Below are 25,220 nucleotides of genomic sequence, written 5' to 3'. Positions count from 1 at the left end.
TCCGCCTCAGCCTTCCAAGTAGCCGGAATTACAGGCATGCACTACCATGCCCGGCTGATTTTTTGATTTATTGTAGAGATGAGGTCTTGCTGCCCAGGCGGGTCTCGAACCCGCGGACTCAGGCAATCCACTCACCTCAGCCTCCCAAAGGCGCAGGATTACAGGCTGAGCCACCGAGCCCGGCTTGAATATCAGCTTTATGCTAGATCCTATGCTAGGTGTTTTAACAAGTGTGGTGTTACTTAATTTTTACAAAAACCCTATGCAGCAGATCATTATCCTCATTTTATGATGTGAAATTGGAGGATTAGAGAAGTTAAACAACATGCCCAATATCATATGTTTTGTAACTGGTGAAGGTGAGATGTTGACATACATGTTCTGACTCTTAAGTCCAGGGCTCTTTCACTGCAGTAATAATGATGCTGAATGGATAGTTAGTTCTTCTAAAGCATTTCTGGATGGCTGTGGGAAACCTTGCCAGACTGGAATATATATAAGAGGAGGTAGAAAAGGTCTCAGGAAGGGCACGGACACAGCTTAGGAAATGCTTGGTTGAAGGAGTTATTTGTGAGTTTTGGATGACATGGTCTTTCTGAACAGGATTCTATGGCCATGTGGGCGTCAAGCTTTTGCACTCCCTCACCCTCTATTCATTTAATTCTTCTCTATGCCAGATGAAACCAGCAGCAAAGGTCACCCTGTCTGGTCAGGTTACAAACCAGACCTTGGTGTTTGAAGCCCAAACTTACTGTACCGACTGTAGGTCTTTGGGGAAGGTGCTGGCGGACTTCAAGCCAATGGTGCCCAGCCTGGAGGCTCCCAGTCCCTAGAACTTGGTATACCATATTCATTATTTTAAAGCATCTACTAGAAGTTAGGTAGGGTGCAGTGGCTCACATCTATAATCCCAGCTACTTGGGAGGCTGAAGTGGAAGAATTGCTTGAGTCCAGGAGTTCCAGGCTACAGTGAGCTATGTTCATGCTACTGCACTGGCTACAGTAGAGCTTGACCCTGTACCTTAAAAAGAAAAGCCTATTAAAAGTTGTGTTTTACTTAGGATAAGCCTATGTGTGGATACAGGCTAATGAAAAGATTGGATTTTTTTCCTTTAGATAAGAAAGCTGTCAATCCAGTGTGATTTAGGGTTAGGGTACCACCTATGATCTTCTAGAACAGAGTTTAGCAAACTATGGCCCATGGGCCAAAAGCAGCTTATTGCCTGCTTTTATAAATAAAGTTTTATTAGAATTCAGTGAGGCTCATTCTCTTATATTTTGTCTATGGTTACTTTTGTGCTACATTATCAGGGTTAAGTAGTGCAAAAGAGACTATATGACCCACATATCCCAAATTGTTTACTATTTGGCCCTTTACAGAAGATGTTTACTGACCTTGAATCTTAATTCTTTCTATTATGGCTGGCACTTAGCACATAGTGTTTTAGTTGTTCATCTCTCCCATTTTTGTAATTGAATTCCTGACAGCAAAGATGAGATATGATTCATATCTTTATGCCCCATGCTCATCACAGGGCCTCACATAAAGAACAATAAATGTTGTTTAAATGAGTATATCATAGGCTGATCAAAGAACTCTAATATGTAATTGTATATGCTTTTGAATAGTACAAAAACATGGGTAAGGAGAGAAAAGAGTTATGTTGGTTATGGCAGTCTCAGGGCCGTGTACTTCATCTATGAAGTAGTCATTAATTATTGCAATTTTTGGGGAAAGGTGGTAAATAATTATTCTGGAAATATGTTCCATGAATGAAACAATTATGCCAGGAACTCTTGTTGGTGAGGAAGTTAAGGAACAGTGCCTTAATATTTGATTATATTCTATCCTCTCCCTCAGTACTCACCACTCCTCCACCCCACCCCCACCTCCCCGCCCCAATCTAACTTGGCAGGACTGATATAGAGATATATAGACTAACATAGAGATATTTCTTTTGTATACATATTGTTCATCGTACATTTTTTTCCTTTGTAAACCATTGCTTCACTGTGCTTCTTATCAGGATTATCATCTGTAGCTTCCAAAGGATGAAACCAACCTAAAGCTATCTGGTCATCTTAGCAAGAAGGTAATTGGGTGAAGTGTTGGCCTGAGAGTCGGCAGACCTGGGCTCTTGCTGTGGCTCTTCAGCTGCCTTTGACTTTGGGCACATCATTTAACATTCGTGAGCTTCAACATTCAACATACTTTTTCTTTTTCCTTTTTTCTTCTACTGTTACTTGGAAAGTCAAGGTCTGCCATCTGTCTTCTTTGGGGGTGATCTGAAGAGTATTTTGAGTAGGAAATAGTTGTCAAAATCCAGGTCAAGAGAAAAGAAGAATTTTAGCATCTAGGAATTGGAAGAAATACTAGAAACTTTAGTCAAAATGCCTTTTCAAATATTGACCTTGAGGCCTGGAGAAGAGAAATGACCTTTCTGGAGTTACATGATAGAGCTAAGCCTAGATTTCAGGCTCTTTCTGCTGTGTGCATCAGTCAGGCTAGGTGTTTTGAAGGCTTGTAAGAGAGGATTAGGTGTTCATGGAGAGAGCTAAGGTGGCCTAGACTTTTGTGCTGGTTTTACTGCTCCTTGGCCTTGTGATGGTGGGCAGAGTAAACTGCACCCCAGGTCACCTAAAGTGTTGTATTTGGTGAGCTCAGGACCTTTAGGTATCTAAGAGATATTTGTCTGTGGGAAAGCATAAGATGTGAGAGGTTTCCCCGTTAGTCTTATATATACCAGCAGTGACCAAGTGAACAAAAAGAAAAAGTACACGTTATTCAGGCACGTGGATTAATTGGCTGTTGTCCTGTTTCCAGAAATATTTATTAATTTACATCTTGTTATTTAACCAATTAAAAATGATACTTCATGTTAATATGTATTTCCTTGATTGCTAATGAAGCTAAACTTGTTTTTTTGTGTTCATTGGCTATTTATATTTTCTCTCACTTGTGAGTCACTTATTCATATTTTTGTCTAGATTCTGGTGTATTCCTAGTCCTATGGTAGACTTCTCTACCAGGGAACTGTTAGGATGGGAAAGAATCGTCTCTGTATGGGAGAGCTCAGCATATCTTGGAGAGACAGTTAAAGGCTACATGAAACACTTTCCTCACTATACAAGTAGCTGGTTAAGTACCGACATGAGGAGTCAGCTGCTAGAAGCTAAGGTGGATGATAGAGGCTGTGTGGCAGCTGTGAGTAATGTTGTCTCTTGCTTTTCTTATACAGAGTTTTGCCGGATTGACAAGCCCCTGTGTCACAGTGAGGATGAGCAGCTCAGCTTTGAGGCAGTCCGCAACATCCACAAGCTGATGGATGATGATGCCAATGGTGATGTAGATGTGGAAGAAAGTGATGAGGTGAGCATTGTCATCCTGCCATACCTCTCTTCCTGTGTGAAACAGTCCCTGAAAGCTGCATAGGCAGACTGTTCCCTGTGGAGAAATGTTCTCTGCTGTCTTGTTTTCTAGGAACCCATCCCCCTCAGGGGAGGTGGCTCTCAGCAGAGCAGCCCTCTAGGAGCCAGCCTGTCAGAGTGCAGGCTTTATGCCTGTGTCTGTGCCTGGGCTGGCTACTACCTGCCTACTGGCTAGTTGCATAGTATTGAATGAGCTATGTTGTTTTGGAGGGAGAGGGGTTCCTGAGATTGGTCTCTATGGTTTCCCCAAATCCTTATTGCAGTTCCGCTGTAGATGGAGGGCATCAGTCTGTACTCAGCCCTGTGTTCATGTTGGCATGTGGGAGAGAAGACAAGACAGTCAGATCCTATCCTCTGGGAGTTTTTGTTTGTTTTGGTTATAATGCAAGTTTATTTCTGTAGATAGGTGTCTTTTGTTTAGGCATGGAGTGGAGAGAAGAGAAAACCCAGATATTCATCCTCTTTTTCCCCCTCACAGAACTGGGTTCCCAAGTTCTTGGCAGCATCTTGCAGTGCTTCATTACCTTTATTGGGGACCAAAGATGTTGGGATCATGAAGGGTTAGACTGGTCACTAGCTGTTCAAGGTCACCCAGGCTCTAGGGTGGAGGTGATAGATTTTCAGGGCCAAGAGATGACCTTTTGTTGGAGTTGAGGGCTGATTGAAGGTGAGCAAGAGATCAATCTGGCTACTGAGGCAGCTGCAGCAAGACCTGATGCAGTGTAAAATCTTTTGCTACCTGCTGGTTTTCATAGTTACCTCCTGCTTGTCAGAGAGGACCCAGGCTTCTTGAGAGCAGCCCCTCAGAGCACTGAGTTACTGTACAGACTTCACTTGGACAGCTCTAGCCCCCTGTATCCCGTCAACATCCTTAAAGAGGTACCTGGAGTGCAGGAGCAGGGTCAGAAAGGGACATCTCTGATTGCTTCCCCAGGAGTATCTTTAAGTCCTAGGTTTCACTCACTTCCCATGGTATGTTACTGTCCTTAGATTTCTCATTGCCCTAGATAATCTTGGGTGTTTATACTCTATTTGGGAGAAAGAAACAAGTCTCCTTAGAAAGATCATTCTGAATTCTAGGCTGCAGTTTTGGGGAGCCAGTTAAATAGTCCAGATGGAGCTCGATGAGTCTTTTTTTTGGGCATTATTATAGGTGCAACTCAACAGAACCTAGAGTATGAGGTCATCATGTGTGAAAAGATGTAAAGATTTCTTGATTTCAAGCTTGACATAAACCAAGTTTGGTGAAGCTACTGAGTTATGCCAAATCTTCAATAGTTATATCACGAGAAAGGAGATAAGCTAAGCCTATTGTGTCCTACCTGCTAAGCCTACCTTTGAGTTTTTAGTTCAGTTTTGGATCTCACATTGTTAGAAGGATTTGGAACAGTGAGCCTATTCAGAGAGGACTGACATGAATGATGAAGAGTATGAAAACTATAAAACTCAGATTTGATATAATAATATTTATCGTGCCCATTATATATGTGCCATACACTGTGCTAGGCATGGAAGTGGGGGTAATACATAAACAGATACCTTGTGTCCTCATATAACTTAAAGTCTAGTGAAGAGACTTTAGTCTGGAGAAGAGGTGACTCAGGTAATATAATTTCTGTTTTCCAATACATAAGAAATGGAATGATTAGACTTAAATAACAATGGTAGTAACAATGAAAACTGCAGTACTAGCTATCATTTATTGAACTCTTACTCTATGCCAGGCAAAATGTTAAACTTTTTGTATGTTCTTTTATCTTTAACAGCCTTTTGAAGTTGGCATTATTATTAGGTACTGGAGCCTTAGAAAGGGTAAGCATTTTACTCAAGGACAGACTGAATATGAGCTCAGATCTGATTTCAAAGCCCACACTCTTCAGTATGGCTGTATTATTTCCCCTATTCTAAGGGCAGAAACAGGACCAATGGGGGAAAAACAAAAAATAGGCATATTCTGCTAGAATAGAGAATTGACTAATAGTGAGAGCTGTCTTCTTACAGAATAGGGTTCCTTGGTAGATAGTGAACTCACTGTCACATAAGATTGGGCGCTGCCATTCAGGGTGGTGTGACTGTAGACGTCTTGAACTTACCATCCCTGAAGTTTGGCAAGTAGAACATGAAACTCCACTGATTGGTCACCAGAGGGGATTCTTCTGTTAGGATGAACCAGATAATGTTTAAGGAATTTAAAGGAGAAGAAAAGTAGACTTTCTGAAAAGTAGACTTTGGATAGAATGGGAGGGCTTACCTGAGTAGTAGAGAACCAGTGTGAGCAAAGCTGTAGAGGTAGTAAGAAGCATGGTGGGTTGGTTTGGCTAGATAAAAGGACTGTGGTAGAAAACCACAGGACAAAAAGTTGGAAAGGCACAAAGTGGGGCTGAGGTAACCAGACTGAGATATATGTACTTGTTGAACTAGGCAATTATAAGTTCTTGAGCAAGGACAACTAGAAATGTCACTGACCTTAAAAGGACCGAAATTTTATTTGTTTATGCTGAGACTAGAGCCATGTTCCTGGTAGTGAATGAGGCCTAGAGGTGTTCTGATTGCTGTCCTAGGGCCTGGCCACAAAACTGGGGAATGGATGAACAATGTGATACAATCCAAGATCTAGAAATTCCTGGATATCTTTGTTATCTTCTCCTCCTCCTTTTTTTCATATTCTGCTGAATTGCTTTGTCAACGAGGGGAGGAAGAAAACATTCTTTTTAGAGCAATGTTGCCACAACAAAAAGCTTGTCAGCACAAACTGTTCCAAAATAATGCAAAAGCTGTCACCTTATTCTTCTCTACACCAGTGGTGAGCTGTTCTTTTTCAGCATAGGTTTTGCCTTGCAGTGGCTTTCACTGCTTTCCCTGCAATCTCAGGCCTGTTAGTCTAGGCCTGCTGGTCTATAGTTTCGTAATCAACCACAAGCTACTGTTTTTAAGAGAGAAAGTAGCAAAATATATGTGCTTAAGTCAGTTTAAACATATATAAGACAGTCTTGGAGTTCAGGATCTAACTAGAAAGCTGGGTAGATATTTCAGGGCTTAGAAATGATAAGGACCCAAGCTTTTTGTAACCATCTAAAAACATTGCTGATTACTCAAGAACCTTAGTAGAAGTCTGAAGGGGTGCTCTATTAAGGCCTCATTTATTCAGCTTCATAGGGGTAACTTTTTCACATAACAGTACTATAACCTTAGTGCTAGATCTTTTAAAATTTTAGCTATTTTTGAAATAAGTCTTTCTTACAGTATATTGTGACCAGAATATTAACTTCCTTTGTATGAATCAAAGCATATCTTCAGGGCTTCAGGGCTTCTTGCACGATTACCCCAGTACCTAGATTCCTGTATGCAGTCTTGTGATTGCTTCTTGTAGTTTTCCTGCCTCTTCTTTGATTGATTTTTATTTCTGATTGCTTTATCTACTCTGCTGTGAGTTATGAAATTAGACTTATAGTAAACTGTGACTTAGTAGACTTTTTATAGAAGAATATCCAAGGGGAGACCCCCGAAAACTTGAATTTATTTATAAAAAATTGTGTATTTATTCTTACATGTTTCAGCTACAGTCACCTTCAAAGTACTCTCTGTTTGATGCAATACACCTATGAAAACGCTTTCTCCACTGCTCAGAACAATTTTTGAAGTTGTCAATTTTGATGTCTTTTGATGCTTCTGTTGTTTTTAGTTTCTTCCATGCTGGCAAAACGTTTCCCTTTGAGGACTTTTTTCATCCAGGGAAACAAATAAGCAAAAAGTCACTTGGGTGAATAGGAAGGGTGAAGCATGGAAATTATGCCGTTTTTGGCTGAAAATTGCTGAACACTCAATGTGGTGTAGGCAGGTTGTTTGTGTAAATCACTCATCATGAAATGGGCAGACAGGTTGAAAGAACCTTCAAAAAAAATTAACTGAAGCCAAAGACAGACTGTCACAACACTGCTGGTATTTTGATGCCAGTAGGCTCCTAGGACACTTATCTAGTGGGAGAAACCTGTGCTACAAGGGACCTGCCGTCCAAAAATTAATTCCATCTTTTTTGGGCCCCCCTCATATAATGGTTTGTGTGTAGGACAGTTAGTTTGTTTGCTCAAGTACCAGCTTTACTTGCTTCTGTTCTGGATAGTAGGGGCTGTGTATTATGGGCCCTTCAAAAGAGCAAGATGGTGCTATTGGTGATGGTGCCCTTTTTGCAAAGCTAGCAGAGCGTTCTACCAAGCTGGCAGTATGGGAATTCATGACCTGTGTTCTATCCAGACTTGGTGGAGAATGTTGCCTGTGGGCAAAGAATTTGCTGCAGTGGGAATGTACTTTCAGGTTGTCCTAAAGGTCTAGGTAGGTGAATGAAGGCCTATCTAAAACCACAGTCTCTTTGACTGGATCACTCTTTGAGAGCTGTTTTATTTTCTTTTCTGGAGCCTACCTGGAAAATTAGGGCATTTATTCAGCCATTAAACAAATTCTTACTGAATACCTATTATGTGCTAGCTAGAGATCCTACAGTGAACAAAACATGTAAGATCCTGCCTTTATGTAGCTTACATTTTAGTGATGTATATGTCGCAGATGATTAAATGATAAGAAAAGTTTTAAATTAGGCAGAACTGTGATCAGACTATCATAGTTTAGTGACTTCCCCGTTAGTTCCCTCAGGGTAAAATGATGGTTAATGATTTCTATTCTGGCAGCATTGTTGTAATGATTAAGTGGGAGAAGTGCTATTTAAAATTGGCTGGGCTCCGTGGTTCAGCCTGTATCCCAGCACTTTGGAAGGCCAAGGCGAGTGGATTGCCTGAGCCTGTGGGTTCGAGACCAGCCCAGGCAACTTGACGAGACCTTGTCTCTACAATAAAGTAAAAAATTAGCTGGGTGTGGTAGCACGTGCCTGTAGTTTTGGCTATTTGGAAAGCTGAGGCGGAAGAATTGCCGCAGCCCAGCAGTTCAACGCTGGGTTTGTCGTGAGTGTGCCACTGCACGTCAGCAGCTGGGCGACGGATTAAGACTCCAACTCTAAATTAAAAAAACAAAACAAAATAAATAAATAAAGCTCTCAGCACAAAGAACTCTTAAAACTCAACAGTAGAAGACAAGCAACTCAATAAAAAATGGGGAAAATATTTAAACAGAGACTTTACCAAAGTAGATATATGGATGGCAAATAAGCATATGTAAAGATGCTCAATATTAGTAACCATCAGAGAAATGAAAATTAAAACCACAATGGGGTATCACCGCACACAGGTTAGAATGACTAAAATTAAAAATATACGCAATGTCAAGTGCTAGACAAGGAGGAAGAGCCACTAGAACTCTTATTGATAGGAATGCAAATACAGCCAATCTGAAAAAGTTTGACAGTTTCTTATAAAGTTAAACATAACTTACTATATATCCCAGCAATTCCACTTTTAGGTATTTACCTTTATAGACAAATGAAAATTTACATTCTTACTATATGAATGTTTATAGAAGCTTTAATCACAATTGCCAAAAACTGGACATAACCCAGATGTCCTTCAATGTGTGGACGGATTAGTAAACTATGAAAAAAGACTGAGCAATAAAAAGACATGAACTACTGATACATGTAACAGATGAATCTCAAAAGCATTATGTTGAGTGAAAGAGACTAGTCTCAGTAAACTTCATACTGTATGGTATGATTCTATTTATATGACATTCGGAGGAAGACAAAACTATAGGGATGAAAACTAGGTCAAGTAGTTATCAGGGTTTAGGAGTGTGAGGAGGTTTTGACTATAAAGGGAAAGCATGAGGGAATTTCAGGGGGTTATATAACTGTTCTCTGTCCAGATTGTGAGGGCAGTTACATGAACCTAACTGTGTTTTAAAACTCATCGAACTATATACCAAAAAAAAGTTAATTTCGTTATATGTTAATTTTTTAGAAAAGTTCTTAGCATAATACTGACACATAATTCAAACTCAGTAAATGCTAATTACTTTCCCCTTTTCTTTCCTCTATATTTCCAGGAAATCAACCAGCATTTGACAGTTGTATTTTAATGTTTGTCTGACTATTGTGTTTCTCTCACCAAATTTTGAGCCTCTTTAGGGAAGTGACTGACCTTATCTGGTTTGTCTCTGTTTTCTCCAATGCCCAGCAGAGGCTGTTACAGAATATGTGCTTAATCATTATGTTAAATGACTGGCCAATATTGTGATAGCAGTGTGATATCAGGCAGAGATGGGAGTCCTGAGCAAGAGTGTGATCACACATTTTGTAGGCTAGGGATGAGTAGGTAGCAGTATGAACCCAGAAAGCTGCAAGATCTATTTATGATTCTCTTAGTGTCTGGTGTAAAAGTATAACAGGGTCACAAGCTTATGCTCTGGACTCACATAGATCTGACTCTGCCTCTTAACAGTTGTGGAAACTTGGAGAAGTTATATAATCTTTTTCAGCCTCAGTTTCTTCTTTAGAAATTGGAGTAATAATAATAGTAGGCACCTCATGAAACCATTGTGAAGACTGAAAGAATAATGCATATAAAGCGCGTAGTAGAATGCCTGGCACGTAGAAGACTCTCTATAAAAGTTTCTATGGTTATTATTACTGTTATCATCAGAAAGAGCATACATTTTAATGCAGACAGGCCTGTGTTCAAAATTGCCTTTGTCACTTACTGGATATATGACCTTAGGCAAATAACTTCACCTCTCTGGGCTTTTATTTATTTTTTTTCAGCTATTAGAGGAGGGATGTTGCAGGGATATTGTGAGAATATAATGCATGTAAAGTCCTAAGCACAGTGCCTAGCACGTAAGTGATAAATTCGTGTTTTTTCTACCCTCAGCTTGATGGTACAGATAGTGAGGGTTGACCTGTATAGTAGAATTCCAAATCAGCTCTCATCATTTCATGGTACCACAGCATTAGTGTGACTGACTTGACTAGAGCCAGGACACTCAGGCGGTAGTTCTGTCTTTGCCTCAATGGTTGATACATTGGTGAGGGGGCACAAAAGAGCACAATCACATACTTAAAGGGACTACTACTTTTATGGCAGCTCATCCAATCTCCTACCTACGTCTGTGTACTTTAAAAAAAGGCCTGGCTTTTAAAAATGTCTGGTTGAAAACTTCTAAGTTTTCCCAACCTACTTGGAAGGCAAGAGGATTTTGAACAACAAAGCCATATTATAGTACTGTCATGAGACCTGCATGGACTTTAGCAGGATAGAATCAGATTTATTTTCTACGTTTTTATTGTCCTGCCCAGAGGCATGACAGGTTCTGGAAGACTGTGAGTGTTAAGAAGCTGGCACCAGGTGAAATCTGGGCTAGAGGAACTAAATCCTGAGTGGAGTAGTCAGCAGTTTCACTTGTAATATTCAAAGGGCTAGGAGAAACTTGGACTTAATAAGAAGTAGTATATAGAGGGAGACAGAAGGAAGTCCAGTGCTGTGGGTCTCATTTCCTTCTATCCAGATAGCCTTAGACAACCCTAAGTGTTCTGCCTCTAAACTCTCCCCGACAGCCTGTGTTGTACATGCTGCCAGTGACCATCCTTAGCTACATTTGGGTTCCGTGTCTTCTGCATGATTTTCTTTTCCTATTTCCTTTAACTTCCGGTGCTTAGCACTCCTTCACTTTAAATCTGCCTTAATCTTTCTTAATCTTTCTTAATTTTCTGGACACTATCTACCACTTTGGTCTGGCTCAAATCCTCTTTGTCTCATGTACATTCTATGTTTATTTCTAGTCCCCCTTTTTTTTTGCTCAGGTAGTTCTCCTTACCTGGAATTATCCTCTTATGTCCCTCCCTGTACCACTGACCCTATCTGCATCAGTCTTAGTTGTCCTCTGGAATGTGCCAGTCTCATTTTTTATAAACCTTCCCTAACTTTTTCACCCCCACTGATCTCTCTTATCTCAGTACTGACTCCCATAGCTTATAATCTGTACCACTCAAGTTAGCACTTAGTTAAAAATTGTCTCGCTTTGTGCCCTAATAATTTTAATTGCATTGTTTTGTCTATAAAGTTGTCTTTCTGCACTAATACTAGTATTAATAAAGATGGCTTAGAAGATTACTTCTGCCTTGTAAAGGGACTGTGGTAGAAAGTGGGCATCCTTACCATGTGCCAAGCCCTGTGCCAGCTGATTATGTGTGAAGTTTCATTTAATCCTCTACCACACTATGAGCTGGGTTTTGTTAGCTCCATTTTAGAGATGATAAAACTATGAATGAGTGACTTACCTTTGCTTACTTAATTAATCTGATCTGTAATTAAGTTCTTCAGTGTTCCCACAATCTGACTTTAGCTTATTCTACTGGTTAATGTTACACTGCTAACCCTTACTCTATTCTACAGCTATCCTAAGCATGCTCTTCATAACCCACCACTGTGCTTTTGCTCCAGGTAAATGTTCAGGGTCTACTTATGAGTGAGAACATCTGATACTCTGTTCTTTGTTTCTGTGATAGATCTCTGAATATTATTGACTCTAAATCCATCCAAGTTGCTGCAAAGTCCATATGTTTGTCCTTCTTTATGGCTGTGTAATATTCCATTGTGTATATGTACCACATTTTCTTTTTTATCCAGTCTAGTTTCGATGGACAGCGTGGTTGGTTCCATGTTTTTGCTATTGTGAATAGTGCTTTAATAAACATGCGTGTTCAGGTATCTTTTTTGTAGTTATTTGTGTTCCTCTGGGTATATTCCCAGTGGGGGGATTATGGAAGGTCAATTTCTAGTTTTTTTAGAAATTGCCACACTGTTTTCCATAAAGGTTGAACTAGTTTACATTCCCACCAGCAGTGTAGAAGTGTTCTCTTGTGTCTGCATCCTTGCCAGTGTCTATTGTGGTTTGTTTTATTAATGATGGCCATTCTTACTGGGGTTAGGTGGTATCGCAGTGTGGGCTTGATTCACTTCTCTGATGATTAGTGAGGCTGAGCACTTTTTCATGTCTGTTGGCTGCCTGTATATCTTCTTTTGAGAAGTGTCTATTCATGTCTTTTGCCCACTTTTTAATGGGGCTGTTTGTTTTTTTTCCTTTCAGCACATTTGTGTTCCTTGTAGATACTGGATGTTAGTCCTTTGTCAGATATATAGTTGGCAAATATTTTTCCCATTCTGTGTACTGTCTCCCCACTCTCTTGATGGGTTCTTTTGCTTTGCAGAATCTTTTCAGTTTAATGAGTTCCCACTTGTCTATCTTTTCTCTTGTGACATGGATACCTGGGGTTTTTGATCAGGAATTGATTGCCTACTCTGGTTTCTCTAAGGTTGTCTCCTGCATTTTCTAAGATTTTTATAGTTTGAGGTTTTACGTTTAGGTCTTTGATCCATTTAGAGTTGACTTTTGTGTATAGTGATAGGTAGGAGTCCTGTTTTAGTCTTTGGCATCTGGTCAGCCAATTTTTCCAGCACCATTTACTGAATAGGTTCTCCTCTCGGTAGTTGTTGGTGGAGGCTTTGTCAAAGATGAGTTGGTTGAGGAATTGAGGTTTGCTTCTGGGATCTCTATCCTGTTCCATTGGTCCATATGCCTGTTTTTATGCTAATACAAGACTGTTTTGATTATTGTAGCCTTATAGTAAAGTTTAAAGTCCGGAAGTGCAATACCTCTTGCTTTGTTTCTTTTGCTAAGGATTGTTTTAGCTATTCGTGGTCATTTATGTTTCCATATGAATTTCTGCATTGTTGTTTCCAGGTCTGAGAAGAATGATGTTGGTGATTTAATGAGTGAGTTGAATCTGTAGATTGCCTTTGGTAGGATGAACATCTTAACAATGTTGATTCTTTCTATCCATGAACATGGAATATTTTTCCATTTATTTGTGTCTTCTTGAATTTCTTTGAGCAGTATTTTGTAGTTTTCATTGTAAAGGTCTTTCACTTCTCTGTAGGAAGATGCTGAGGTATTTCATTTTTTGTGTGTCTATTATGAGTGGGATTATGCTTGTTATTTGGTTCTCTGCCTGTTTGTTGTTGGTGTATAAGAATGTGACTGTCTTTTGCATGTTTCTTTTGTACCCTGAGACTTTGCCAAAGTCCTTTGTCAGTGTAGAGGAGGTTTTTGACAGATTCTCTTTGATTTTCAAGTATAGGATCATATCATCAGCAGAGAGGGATAACTTAGCTTCTTCATTTCCTATTTGGATACTCCTGATTTCCTTCTCTAATTGCTATTGCCAGGACTTCCAACACAATGTAGAACAGGAGGAGTAAGAGTCGGCAGCCTTGTCTTGTTCAGGTTTTTAGGGGAAATGCTTCTAGTTTCTGTTCATTTAGCAATATGCTGGGTGTGGGTTTATCGTAGATGATGCTTACTCTTTTGAGGTATGTTCCTTCTGTGCCTAGGTGTTCAAGGGTTTTTGTCAAGAGGGATGCTGGATTTTATAAAAAACTTTTTCGGCATCTAATGATACAATCATGTGGTTCTTGTTTTTATATCTGTTGATGTATTTAAGTACATTTATGGTCTTGTGGATGTTGAACCAACTCTGCATCCTGGGGATGAAGCGTACTTTGTCATGGTGGATGATTTTTGAGATGTGTTGTTGGATCCAATTTGCTAGAATCTTGAGAATTTTTGCATCTGTGCTTATTAAGGATACTGGCCAGTAGTTCTTTTTTTGTTTGATCTTTACCCAGTTTGGGTATCAGTGTGATGTTAGCTTCATAAAATTATTTGGGGGAGAATTCTGTCTTTCTCAATTGCCTGGAATACTTTCAACAGGTTTGGTATCAGCTCTTCCTTGTATGTTTTTTAGAATTCCACTGGAAAGCTGTCTGGTCCAGGGCTTTTTTTTTTGGTAAGTAGTTTTCTTATAACACGTCAATTTCCTGGGTTGTTATTGGTCTATTTAGTGTCTCAATATCTTCTTGTTTCAATCTTGGGAGGTTGTGTGATATCAGAAAGTCCTCCATTTCATTCAGATTATCAAGTTTGTTTCCATACAGGTGTGCATAGTAGTCTCTGATAGTTTTTTGCATTTTTGGGGGGTCAGTTGTGATTTGATCTTTTGTATTTCTGATTGTGTTTATTTGGGCTTTCTCTCTCTTTTTTTCTTGGTCACTCTTGCTAGGGGCCCATCAATCTTGTTTATTTTTTCGAAGAACCAGCTTTTTTTTGTTGTTGATTTTTTTCTATGATATTTTTGTCTTCTGTGTCCTGTATTTGGGCTTTTACTTTGGTGATTTCGATTCTTCTGCTAAAGTTAAGGTTTTGGTGGTCTTGTCTTTCCAGCTCCCTTAGGTGATTTGTTAAGCTTTTAACTTGTGGTCTTTCCATTTTCTTGATGTGTGTTCATAGAGATGTAAATTCCCCCTCTTAGAACTGATTTGCTAGCATCCCAGAGATTTTAGTAAAATGTTTCTTTATTTTCACTTGTTTCCAGGAATCTCTCTCTCTCTTTTTTTTTTTTTTTTTTGGAGTCGGAGTCTTACTCTGTCACCTAGGGTCGAGTGCAGTGGCATGCTCACGGCCACTGCAGCCTTGACCTGCTGGGCTCAGGAAATCCTTCCACCTCAGCCTTTGAAGTAGCTGGAACTACAGGTGCACGCTACTATGCCTGGCTTATTTTTTGATTTATTGTAGAGATGGGGTCTCACCAAGTTGCCCAGGCTGGTCTTGAACCCCTGGGCTCAGGCAGTCCTCTCACCTCGGCCTCCCAAAGTGCTGGGATTGCAGGCTGAGCCACTGCACCCGGTCTCCAGGAATTTTTAAATTTTGTTTTGATTTCTGTATTGACTCAGTAATTGTTTAGCACCATGCTGTTTATTTTCCATGTCTTTGTGGTTTGGGGGGAATTTTGTTGGTGTTGATATTTATTTTTATTCCACTGTGATCTGAGAAAGTGCATGGCAGTATTTTGATCTTAGGAAATTTGCTTATGCTTAATTTATGGCCAAGGATGTGATTGATCTTGGAGTACATTCCATATGGTGATGAGTAGGATGTATATTCTGTGGTTGTTGGGTGAAGTGTTCTGTAGGAATCTATTAAGTCCATTTGGTCAAGTTTCAAGTTGAGGTTCTGGATCTCTTTGTTGATTTTTTGCCTCGATGATCTATCTAGGGTTGTTAGTGGGTATTTAAGTTCTCAGCTGTAATAGGGTTAGGGCCAATTTCTTTTTTTAGTTTACTTAGTAGCTGCTTTATAAATGCTGGTGCTCCTGTGTTGGGTGCATATATGTTTAGGATGAATTTTTCTTGTTGATGGATTGAACCTTTCTTTTTTTTTTTTTAGTTGGAGTCTCACTCTGTCGCCCAGACTGGAGTGCAGTGGCTGCTTCCAGCCACCGCAGCCTCGACCTGCTGGGCTCCGGTGATTATTCCACCTCAGCCTTCCAAGTAGCCGGAATTACAGGCATGCGCTACCATGCCCGGCTGATTTTTTTATTTATTGTAGAGATGTGGTCTCGCCGCCCAGGTGGGTATCGAACCCACGGACTCAGGCAATCCACTCACCTCAGCCTCCCAAAGGTGCGGGATTACAGGCTGAGCCACCGAGCCCAGCGGATTGAATCTTTTATCATTATATAGTGTCCTTTCGTATCTTTTTACATTTTTGATAGTTTAAAGATTGTTTTGTCTGTTATTAAGGTCACGACTCCTGAGTTAATTTCTTGACCTTTACTATGTGGAGCTCCGTGTGGAGAGTTGTCAAAGACAGCTGGCCAAGTATCCCTGGTTTTATTTTTCCTGGATTTACCTTGTGCTGAGGGTCTCTCTCTGATTCCCATGGCTGCTGTATCACTCCCAGAGACCATACTGGCTCCTAGGACCCGGGACCAAATTCTGAACATAAATTTTTCTTGCTTCCCTTTCACACCGCTTTGATAGTCTGGAACTGCTGCTACTTCTTTTTAAAATTTACTATATGCGTTTGTATACCAACCCTGAATTGTACCCCACATCTTAAAAAAAAATTACTATATGCAAATTAACCTTAGCATTGGTTTCTGATATATACATTTTATTGCTGTAGTAATTCTTTGACCTCATTTTGGAGGCACCGCTCTACTTTTTTCCTTTCTTGCTCTCTGCCTGTATCCTGGTGCAGTCACCAAATATCTCCCATTTCATGGAACATTCTCACCCCCTGCTCTTAATTCAGGCAAAGCACAGATTGATTCTGCTCAGGCCTTTGGATAGAACAGAGACTCATACCATGAATGACATCATTCTTCAGGTGAAACCTCTTCCTTAGGCTAAGGAAATGTTCTGTTCCCCATTCTTCTTTGTAAACAATTATGGGGTGTCTATAGCATTCACCTATCAGGAGTGGCTCATAGTCAGTTTACAAACTACAGCTTCCATTGAGTTCAAGTTCTGTAGCCTGCTCATGCATTTAACTTTAACTTTTATAAGTTTCTTAGAATAAACTTAGAACAAATCATTTGGACATTGACTTTTTAGAAGTCTAAGCATGATCTTTGGAGTCCAACCTGTAGTCCAGATCCAAAGTTTGCAGTGTATGAGGTATAAGGCCAAGTGATTTAGAGACTCACTTTTCTTATCTGTAAAGTAGAGATGAAAATAAAATACTCTTTGCCACTCTCAGGCTAGTGAGAGAGGCAGACATATAAACAAGTAATGACAGTTGCAAATTTTAAGGGCTCTAAAGATGGTATGCACAGGGTCTATGGGAGTTTCCAGAGGAATCAGAGTGCAGTGACCTAATATGTACTGGTATAGAAAACATATCATCAGCCATCACCCAGACAAGGGTACTAGTTGCCAGACAAGCTGAGCTACACATCAGAGAGAGTAGGCATAGTTTGCAATCTGTCCCAGTGCCTTAGCCAGATACAGGATGAGGCAGCAGCTCCCCCAGATGGTACCCCTCATGTTTCCAGGAAAACCCAGACGGTGGCTTGCTTTGACAGATAGGGAAATTCTTTCTCACTAAGCAGGCTGTTGTTTTCCTTCCTCCCCTCTTTGTTGTTGAGTCTGCTTTGTCTGGCAATTCTGTTGATGATGAGATTAGTTATATTTGTAAGACTTCTCTGTGTATGTGTCTATATATGTGTATATGTGCCTTTGTGTTTGTGTTTCTTCATATGTGTGTATACATCATTTTGTGCTTGTGTGGGTATGTGTCTTTCTGTATTTAGATGTGTCTGTGTATAATAAGAAGTGGAGGGAAAGAGGAACACCAAGCCAAGGAATTAGGGGCTGAGAGAAAGCCCATAAACCAATTGAGGATCAAGGAGAAGGTTAGGAACAAAGGGTTAGGCCTGTGATATAGTATGCAGAATCTACAAGTAAAAGCAGGCAGAAATATAATCATGAGCTCAAAGATGCTATTAATCTAGGCTGGATGTGGGCCCTACAGAGTAGTAGACTGAATGCAAGTGTTACCTGGCAACCAGGAATGGTCAAGCCAGCAGAGAGAGAAAAGGCCTGCTTCAGGTATTAAACTTCCAACTCTTCTTGGCCAAGGAGGAATTGGCAGTTGGCTCTCAAGGCCATGCTTGCTTTCAGACCTAAATGGCTTTTGTGTTTATTTGACTATATGTGTATTTCTTTAAGGCTCTCTGTACCTGCATGTACATCACATTCAGTCTACTTCATGACATTAGAAAGAATTTGGTTCCCAATGCAATGTCTGATTCACTTGATAATCAATGACCCTCCTTTTATTTATTTTCATGTTCCCCACTCACCTTTTTTCTCTCTTCCTTTTCCAAACATATTTAGTGTCTGCTCTGTGCTGGATTCTTGATATTGCAGAGACTAATAAGGAAGACAAATTTTCTACTTACAAAAATAATTTTCACATTATGGAGGCAGAAGGACATACATGTTTATTCATGATGGGTGTTGTGACGAGAGATGAGCTTCTTGTACTTCTGGAAGTACAGAAGAGGGAAGTTAACCCATCCAAGAATGTCAGAAAGGACTACCCACAAAAGGTGTTGCCTGAGGTGAATTTTGGGAGATGAATAGGAGTTAACAAGGCCACGGGGTGAGAAGGGTTTAACTGGTAGAAGAACAAGTATGATGTCCTTAGGGATCTGTGAGTCAATGATTCTTTTAACTTGAGCATAGAATGTAATAGTGGGGCTGGGAGGGAGAGTTTGGGAATGAGGTTGGAGAGGCAGGCATTAGCCAGATTCATGTGCCATACTGAGGAGCTTGGATTTTGTCCCAAAGACTATGAGCTAAAAGTAAACAGAGCTGGCCCTAATTCTGACTGAAGGTATGTTGGGAGCAGGCTTTGCAGAGGAGGTGAAACTAAAACTTGCTTTTTAAAGATGAGTAGAGGTTTACCAGATAAAGAAAGGAAGAGGACCATTCCAGGAAAGAGAAACTTTATGAGTAAAGGGAAGAGGCAAAAATAAACTAAATAAAATAAAAGCAAGTTTGGAGACATCAAGTAGGAAAGCATCTAGAGAATAGTTATTTCATCTATAAAATAGGGACACCAGTAATATATACCATTAGTGGCTGGTGTGAGGCTCAAAAAAAGTTATAGGTATAATTATTTGTAAACCATAGATCTGTGTGCAATTTTTGATAGTTGCTGTATTATCCACTTCTAATTTCCTGTTAGTACCCAACAAGCATCAGACCCTCCCAGGTGTAGGGCCACATAGGCATGCACCTCAGCAGTTTAAGTACTGACTGGATGAGAGCCACATCCTTTTACATCTAGCTACTTGGCATCTTGAGGAGGGAGAGGTAAGATTAGAAGTTCAGAATAATCCAGGATAAATAGTATGAACCCTCTTGCCAAGAAACCAAGGTTCAGAATAATCAAACATTCGTGAAGCACCTTCTACATATAGGCACTGTGAGAGACTGTGCCTTAAATTATCTTGTTTTCTCCACATTGTAACTGTGAGTAGTTTGCATTTTACAGGCACTAGGTGACATAGTGGTAAGTGGCATAGATGGGACTCAAGACTTTGTCTGTGAGCTTCTTTTTCTTTTCTTTTTTTTTAATATCAATATTTTTTATTTTGATATTGTGGGGTACAGTTTATGGTTAGGTATACAAATATGCTTCATTCAGGCACCCTTGTTGATAAGAGGTGTCTCCCCGTCCCCAGACAGATATTGACTACCATTAATCCCACCTTCCTTCCCCCCCCATAGTTTCCCACCACTGTCAGTCTATTTTTTTTATAGTATTACGGTGAATGTTCGAGCTTCTTTTTCTTAATGATACTTCACAAGCTTTCTGATATCTCTGAGTGGTGAGCAAGCTCCCTGAATAGTTGTGTAGTCTCAAGGCGGTATGAGGGTGGCAGAGTTGGAGAGAAAGTTGCTGGGCTCTGCCTTTAGGACTGAATGCACTTTACCCCACATAGAACAGTGGTTCTTGCTTTCAAGGAAGGTCTCTCCTTTTTCTGTCTCACCTAGGTGCTTTCAATATGTCTGGTTAATTTCTGTGTCCTTGGATCCCAGCACAGGACCTGTCATATAGTAACCACTCAGTAAATGCTGGTTAGTTAGGCAAATCAATGAACAAATGCTCTGTTAACAAAGGCTTCTGGAACCCAAAATGTCTGCGTTATTCCTTTCTGTCTTTTGTGTAGTATAATACATTTAGCTACTTGGTGTCTAATAGGACATTTTGTTCTTAAGGATATATATATATAACCTTTGTAATTGACATATAAGCCTACATCCTCCATCTTAGAGTTGACAACAGAAGCTTTTTGGGGGTCAGGGGACATGAGCTTGTCTTACTCTTATATTCTCTGTTCCTGAGCCTCTTCCCCAAACCCCCTCACTGCCCAAAGGTGAATAGAATTTATAGGGAACTTGTGGTGAGCTTTCAACTCTTTTTTCCATGCTGACTGAAGTGGGTATTCTGTTTGGGAAGCAAAGACCTGGAGGTTTTCCTGTTGTTGAGTGCTTGGCTGGGTTTGTAATTCTCTCAGCATCTTGGAAAGCCATGAATAGGGATGGTGGTATGGAGGAAAACTGAGAGGGGAATCAAAATTGCTTCTTGTTCATGGGGATTGTAAGGGAGAGAGGGAGCCGGGCTCGGTGGCTCAGCCTGTAATCCCGCGCCTTTGGGAGGCTGAGGTGAGTGGATTACCTGAGCCTGCGGGTTCGAGACCTGCCTGGGCAGCCAGACCTCATCTCTATAATAAATCAAAAAATCAGCCGGGCGTGGTAGCGCATGCCTGTAATTGGCTGAGGCGGAAGGATCGCCGGAGCCCAGCAGGTCGAGGCTACAGTGGCCGGGAGCGGCCACTGCACTCCAGTCTGGGTGACAGAGTGAGACCAAAGTAAAGGAGAGAGATTTCTTTAGTACCTAAAGCAAGAATGGAGGAAGATTAGGTATATCTACTCCAGGAGTCAGCAAACTATGGCTCATTTTCTGTTTGTTTTTTTTGTATAACCTGCAAACTAAGAATGATTTTTACACTTTTAAATAGCTTAGGGGGAAAATCTAAAGACTGTTTCAAGATGTGAAATTGAAATTTAAGTGTCCATAAGTAAAGTTTTATTGACACACAACCACTCTCATCATTTACATATTATCTATTGCTGCTTTCACATAAGAAAAACAGAACTGAGTAGTTGTGACAGAGACCATATGGACCACCAAGCCTTACAATTTGTACTGATTGGTCCTTTATAGAAAAAGTTTGGCCCTTGGTCTAACCTATCGATTTTAAAAAACAGCTTTATTGAAATATAATTTACCCATTTATAGTGTACAATTTAATGGATTTTAATGTATTCACAGATATGTGCAACCATCACATATCTTTTGTGATTTTACTTAGACAGCTAGTCAATTAAAAATTTTTTTTATCATTTCAGAAAGAAGCCCTATACTCATCTGCTGTTGTCCCTCTGTCACCCCATTTCCCCCAGTCCTAAGCAACCATTAATCTACTTTTCTGTCTCTGTAGATTTGCCTATTCTGAACATTTCATATAAATTTCATATAATATGTGGTCCTTTGTAACCGGCTTTTTTCACTTAGCATCTTTTCAAGGTACATTTATGTTGTATCAGTACTTCTTGTATATGTTTAGTACACATATCTGTATTTTATTTTTTATGACTGAATCATGTTCTGTTGTATAGACACACCATTTTGTTTAGCCATTCAGTAGTTGTTGGACATTTGGCTTGTTTCACCTTTTGGCTATTATGAATAATGCTGCTATAGATGTGTGCAAGTTTTTTTGTGGACACGTGTTTTGTCTTTTTGTATAGACATATATTTTCATTTATCTTGGGTAGAATTTTCAGGTCATATGATAACTCTGAGGAACTGCCAGACTGTTTTCCAAAGTAGCTGAACCATTTTTATAATTCTTCCAGCAGTGAATGTGAGGGATATAATCTCTCGACATCTATATCAATACTTGTTATTATTTGACTTTTTAATTTTAGTCATCCTAGTAGGTGTGAAGTAATCTCTCATTGTGATTTTGACTTACGTTTCTCTAATGACTAAAGATGTTAAACATCTTTTCATATGCTTAATGGTCATTTATATATCTTCTTTAAATAAATCCTTTTTTTCATATCCTTTGCTTATTTTATTTTGATTTTTTTGTGTTGAGGTCTCACTCTGTTGCCCAGGCTGGAGTGTAATGGGACATGATCATGGCTCATCACACCCTTGACCTCCTGGGCTCAGGCAATCCTTCTGCCTCAGCCTCCCTAGTACCTGGGACTACAGGTATGTGCCACCACGCCTGGCTAAATTTTTAATTTTTTTCTTTTAGGAGATGAAACCTATCTATGTTGCCTAGACTGGTTTTGAACTTCTAGGCTCAAGCAGTCCTCTTGCCTCAGCTTTCCAAGATACTAGAATTACAGGCATGAGCCACCATACCTGGCCTCCCTTGCTCATTTTTATTTGGGTTATTTGTCTTTTTGTTACTGAGTTGTTAAAGTTTTTTTTATAATCTAGATACAAATATCTTATCAGATATATGATTTGTAAATATTTTCTCTCATTTTGTGAATTGTTTCTTTACTTTCCTGATAGTGTCCTTTGTAGTTTTTAATTTTGGTTTCGTCAAGTTGTTTATTTTTTTGCTGTTGTTTTTACTGCCCATACTTTTAGTGTTATATAACAATTTATCACTGAAATCCAAGGTCATGATGAATTATTCCTGTGTATTCTTCTAAGAGTTTTAAAGGCATGTGAAGCTTAACATGCATCAAACTGGATTTTAAATATTACTGCATACAAAACCTGCTCTACACACAGCCTTCTTTATCTCAGTTAAAGACAAGTCCATTGGACTGGATGCAGTGGCTCATGCCTGTAGTGCCAGCATTTTGGGAGACCGAGGTGAGAGGATTGCCTGAGCCCATGGGTTCAAGAACAGCCTGGGCAACTTGGTGAGACCTCATCTCTACAATAAATAAAAAAAATTAGCCAGAAGTGGCATGTGCCTGTAGTTCCAGCTACTTGGAAGGCTGAGGCGGAAGGATTGCCAGAGCCCAACAGGTTGAGGCTGCAGTAGCTGTGAGCATGCCACTGCACTCCAGCCTGGACGACAGAGTGAGATTCTGACTCAAAAAAAAAGAAAAAGAAAAAAGAAAAGTCCATTGTTTCTATTGCCTGGGCCCAAAACATTCTAAATCTTCTGTAAGTCCTCTCATAATCCACATCTATTGGTAAATCCTGTGGATTCTCCCTTCAAAATATATCCAAAATATAATCATTTCTCACACCACTCCACTGCAGAACAGAGGCTCAGTAGCTCCTAACAGACAACCATCTCTATAGTCTTTCTCAATATAGCAGCTAGAGAGCTTTTTTGAAAAAAAATGTAAACCAGATCATTTCACTCCTCTGCTCAAAATCCTGTTGTGACAGCACCATTTGTCATTCAGTGTGAAAGCCAGAGTCATTGCAAAAATTAGCAAGGCCTTCTGTGATCTGGTCCCCACTTATGATTTTGATGTCCTCTCCTGCTTATAACCCCCTTGGTCACTCACTCTAGTCACACTCCTTGCTGTTCCTTAGACATTCCTTTGTGTTCATGGCTTAGGGCCTTGTTTCTAGTTCTTGTCTCTGCCTGGAATATTCTTTTCTAAGATATCTACTTTGCTAAGTCCTTGATATTCCCATATTTGTCATCTCTCATACTTCACCTTATCAATGAGACTTTTCCCAGACCATCCTATTTAATAATGAAATCTGTATTTCTACTTCATTCTCGGTACTCAAATCTTCATTATGCATCACTTTAAAAAAATTAAATTAAAATAATTTTTAAAGAATGTATCTCCTTCTAGGTTCTCTCATTTAATTATTTATTTTTCATTATTTTATTGTTTATTGCCTACAGGATAAGGTCCATAAGGGGAAAGGATCTGTTTTGTTCACTGCTATATCTTTTATACCTAGAACAGTGTCTTGCGCAGTATTGGTACTTAATAAAATATTGTTGAGTCAATGGATGAATAAATCTAAATAACAATATATTTTTAAGTCAGTGTCTCACTTTGTTGTCCAGACTAGAGTGCAGTGGCAGGATCAGGGCCTACCTCCACCTGATCTCCTGGGTTCAAGTGATCCTCCTGCCTCAGACTTCTGAGCAGCTGGAACTACAGGTATGCAGCACTATTTCTGGCTAATTTTTAATTTTTACTTTTTGTAGAGACAGAGCCTATGTTGCTCAGGCTGGTCTTGAGCTCCTAGGCTCAGTCCCACCTTGGCTTCCCAAAGTGTTGAGATTATAGGTATGGCCTACTGTACCCAACTGTTTTCTCATATGTATTCAAATTACAATCTGGGGTCACTTAACTAGTCTTAAGAACTTCCTTTAGTATTTTTTGTGAGGTAAATCAGTTATGAAATAAATTAACAAACATTCTTATTGTTACCTGGAAATGTCTTTATTTTGCCTTTATTTTTTTCAATATAGTTTTGCTGGAAATATGTTTTTTGGTTGACAGTTTTTGTTCTCTAAGCACTGAACATGTCTTCCCATTGTCTTTTGGCATTCATCATTTTTTTGAGTTGGATTCTCACTCTGTTGCCCAGACTGGAGGGCAGTGGCCGCTCCCGGCCACCACAGCCTCGACCTGCTGGGCTCCGGCGATCCTTCCGCCTCAGCCTTCCGAGTAGCCGGAATTACAAGCGTGCGCTACCGTGCCCGGCTGATTTTTTGATTTATTGTAGAGATGAGGTGTCGCTGCCCAGGCGGGTCTTGAACCCACGGGCTCAGGCAATCCACTCACCTCAGCCTCCCAAAGGCGCGGGATTACAGGCTGAGCCACCGAGCCCGACTTTTTTTTTTTTTGAGTCAGAGTCTCACTCTATCGCCCAGGCTGGAGTGTAGTGGCACTCCTGGTCACCGCAGCCTAGACCTGCTGGGCTCCGGCGATCCTTCTGCCTCAGCCTTCCAAGTAGCTGGAACTACAGGTGCACGCTACCACGACTGGCTGATTTTTTGGTTTATTGTAGAGATGAGATCTTGCCAAGTTGTCCGGCCTGGTCTCGAACCCATGGGCTCAGGCAATCCTCTTACCCGGTCTCCCAAAGTGCTGGGATTACAGGCTTGAGCCACCGTACCCAGCTCAACGTTTTCTTTAAAGGGTTAGGTAGTAAATAGTTTAGGCTATGAGAGCCACGTGGTCTCTGTTGCAATGACTCAACGCAGTTCTGTTACCGAAAATGAAAGCAGCCACAGATGATACATCAACAAATGGGAGTGGCTGTGTTCCCATAAAATTTTATTTAAAAAGGACCTTGTGGCTATTGCCTTGCTAGGCTGTGGTTTGGTTGTGTGCTCTTTGAGTTATGGTCAGGCCATGTTTTCTTTTTTTTTGAGTTGGAGTCTCACTCAGTCGCCCAGACTGGAGTGCAGT

At 40.1% G+C, this 25,220-nt stretch overlaps 1 protein-coding gene across 3 annotated transcripts in view; it reads left to right on the top strand.

The window, feature by feature from the left end:
* The window catches only part of STIM1 (stromal interaction molecule 1), a 209,735-nt gene that overhangs the window by 104,921 nt on the left and 79,594 nt on the right, over nucleotides 1-25,220 (top strand). For all 3 annotated transcript variants that reach the window (XM_008074048.2, XM_008074047.2, XM_008074049.2), the window contains exon 2: nucleotides 3,240-3,370. In XM_008074048.2, coding sequence (XP_008072239.1) covers nucleotides 3,240-3,370 — 131 coding nt within the window. The remainder of the gene's footprint in view (nucleotides 1-3,239; nucleotides 3,371-25,220) is intronic.

This window comes from Carlito syrichta, unplaced genomic scaffold (assembly GCF_000164805.1).
Source record: "Carlito syrichta isolate Samal-C Ts95f unplaced genomic scaffold, Tarsius_syrichta-2.0.1 Scaffold316283, whole genome shotgun sequence".
NCBI classification, from domain to species: domain Eukaryota; kingdom Metazoa; phylum Chordata; class Mammalia; order Primates; family Tarsiidae; genus Carlito; species Carlito syrichta.
Note: the sequence above shows the minus strand (reverse complement) of the source record. Positions and strands in the feature narration are given on the sequence as shown.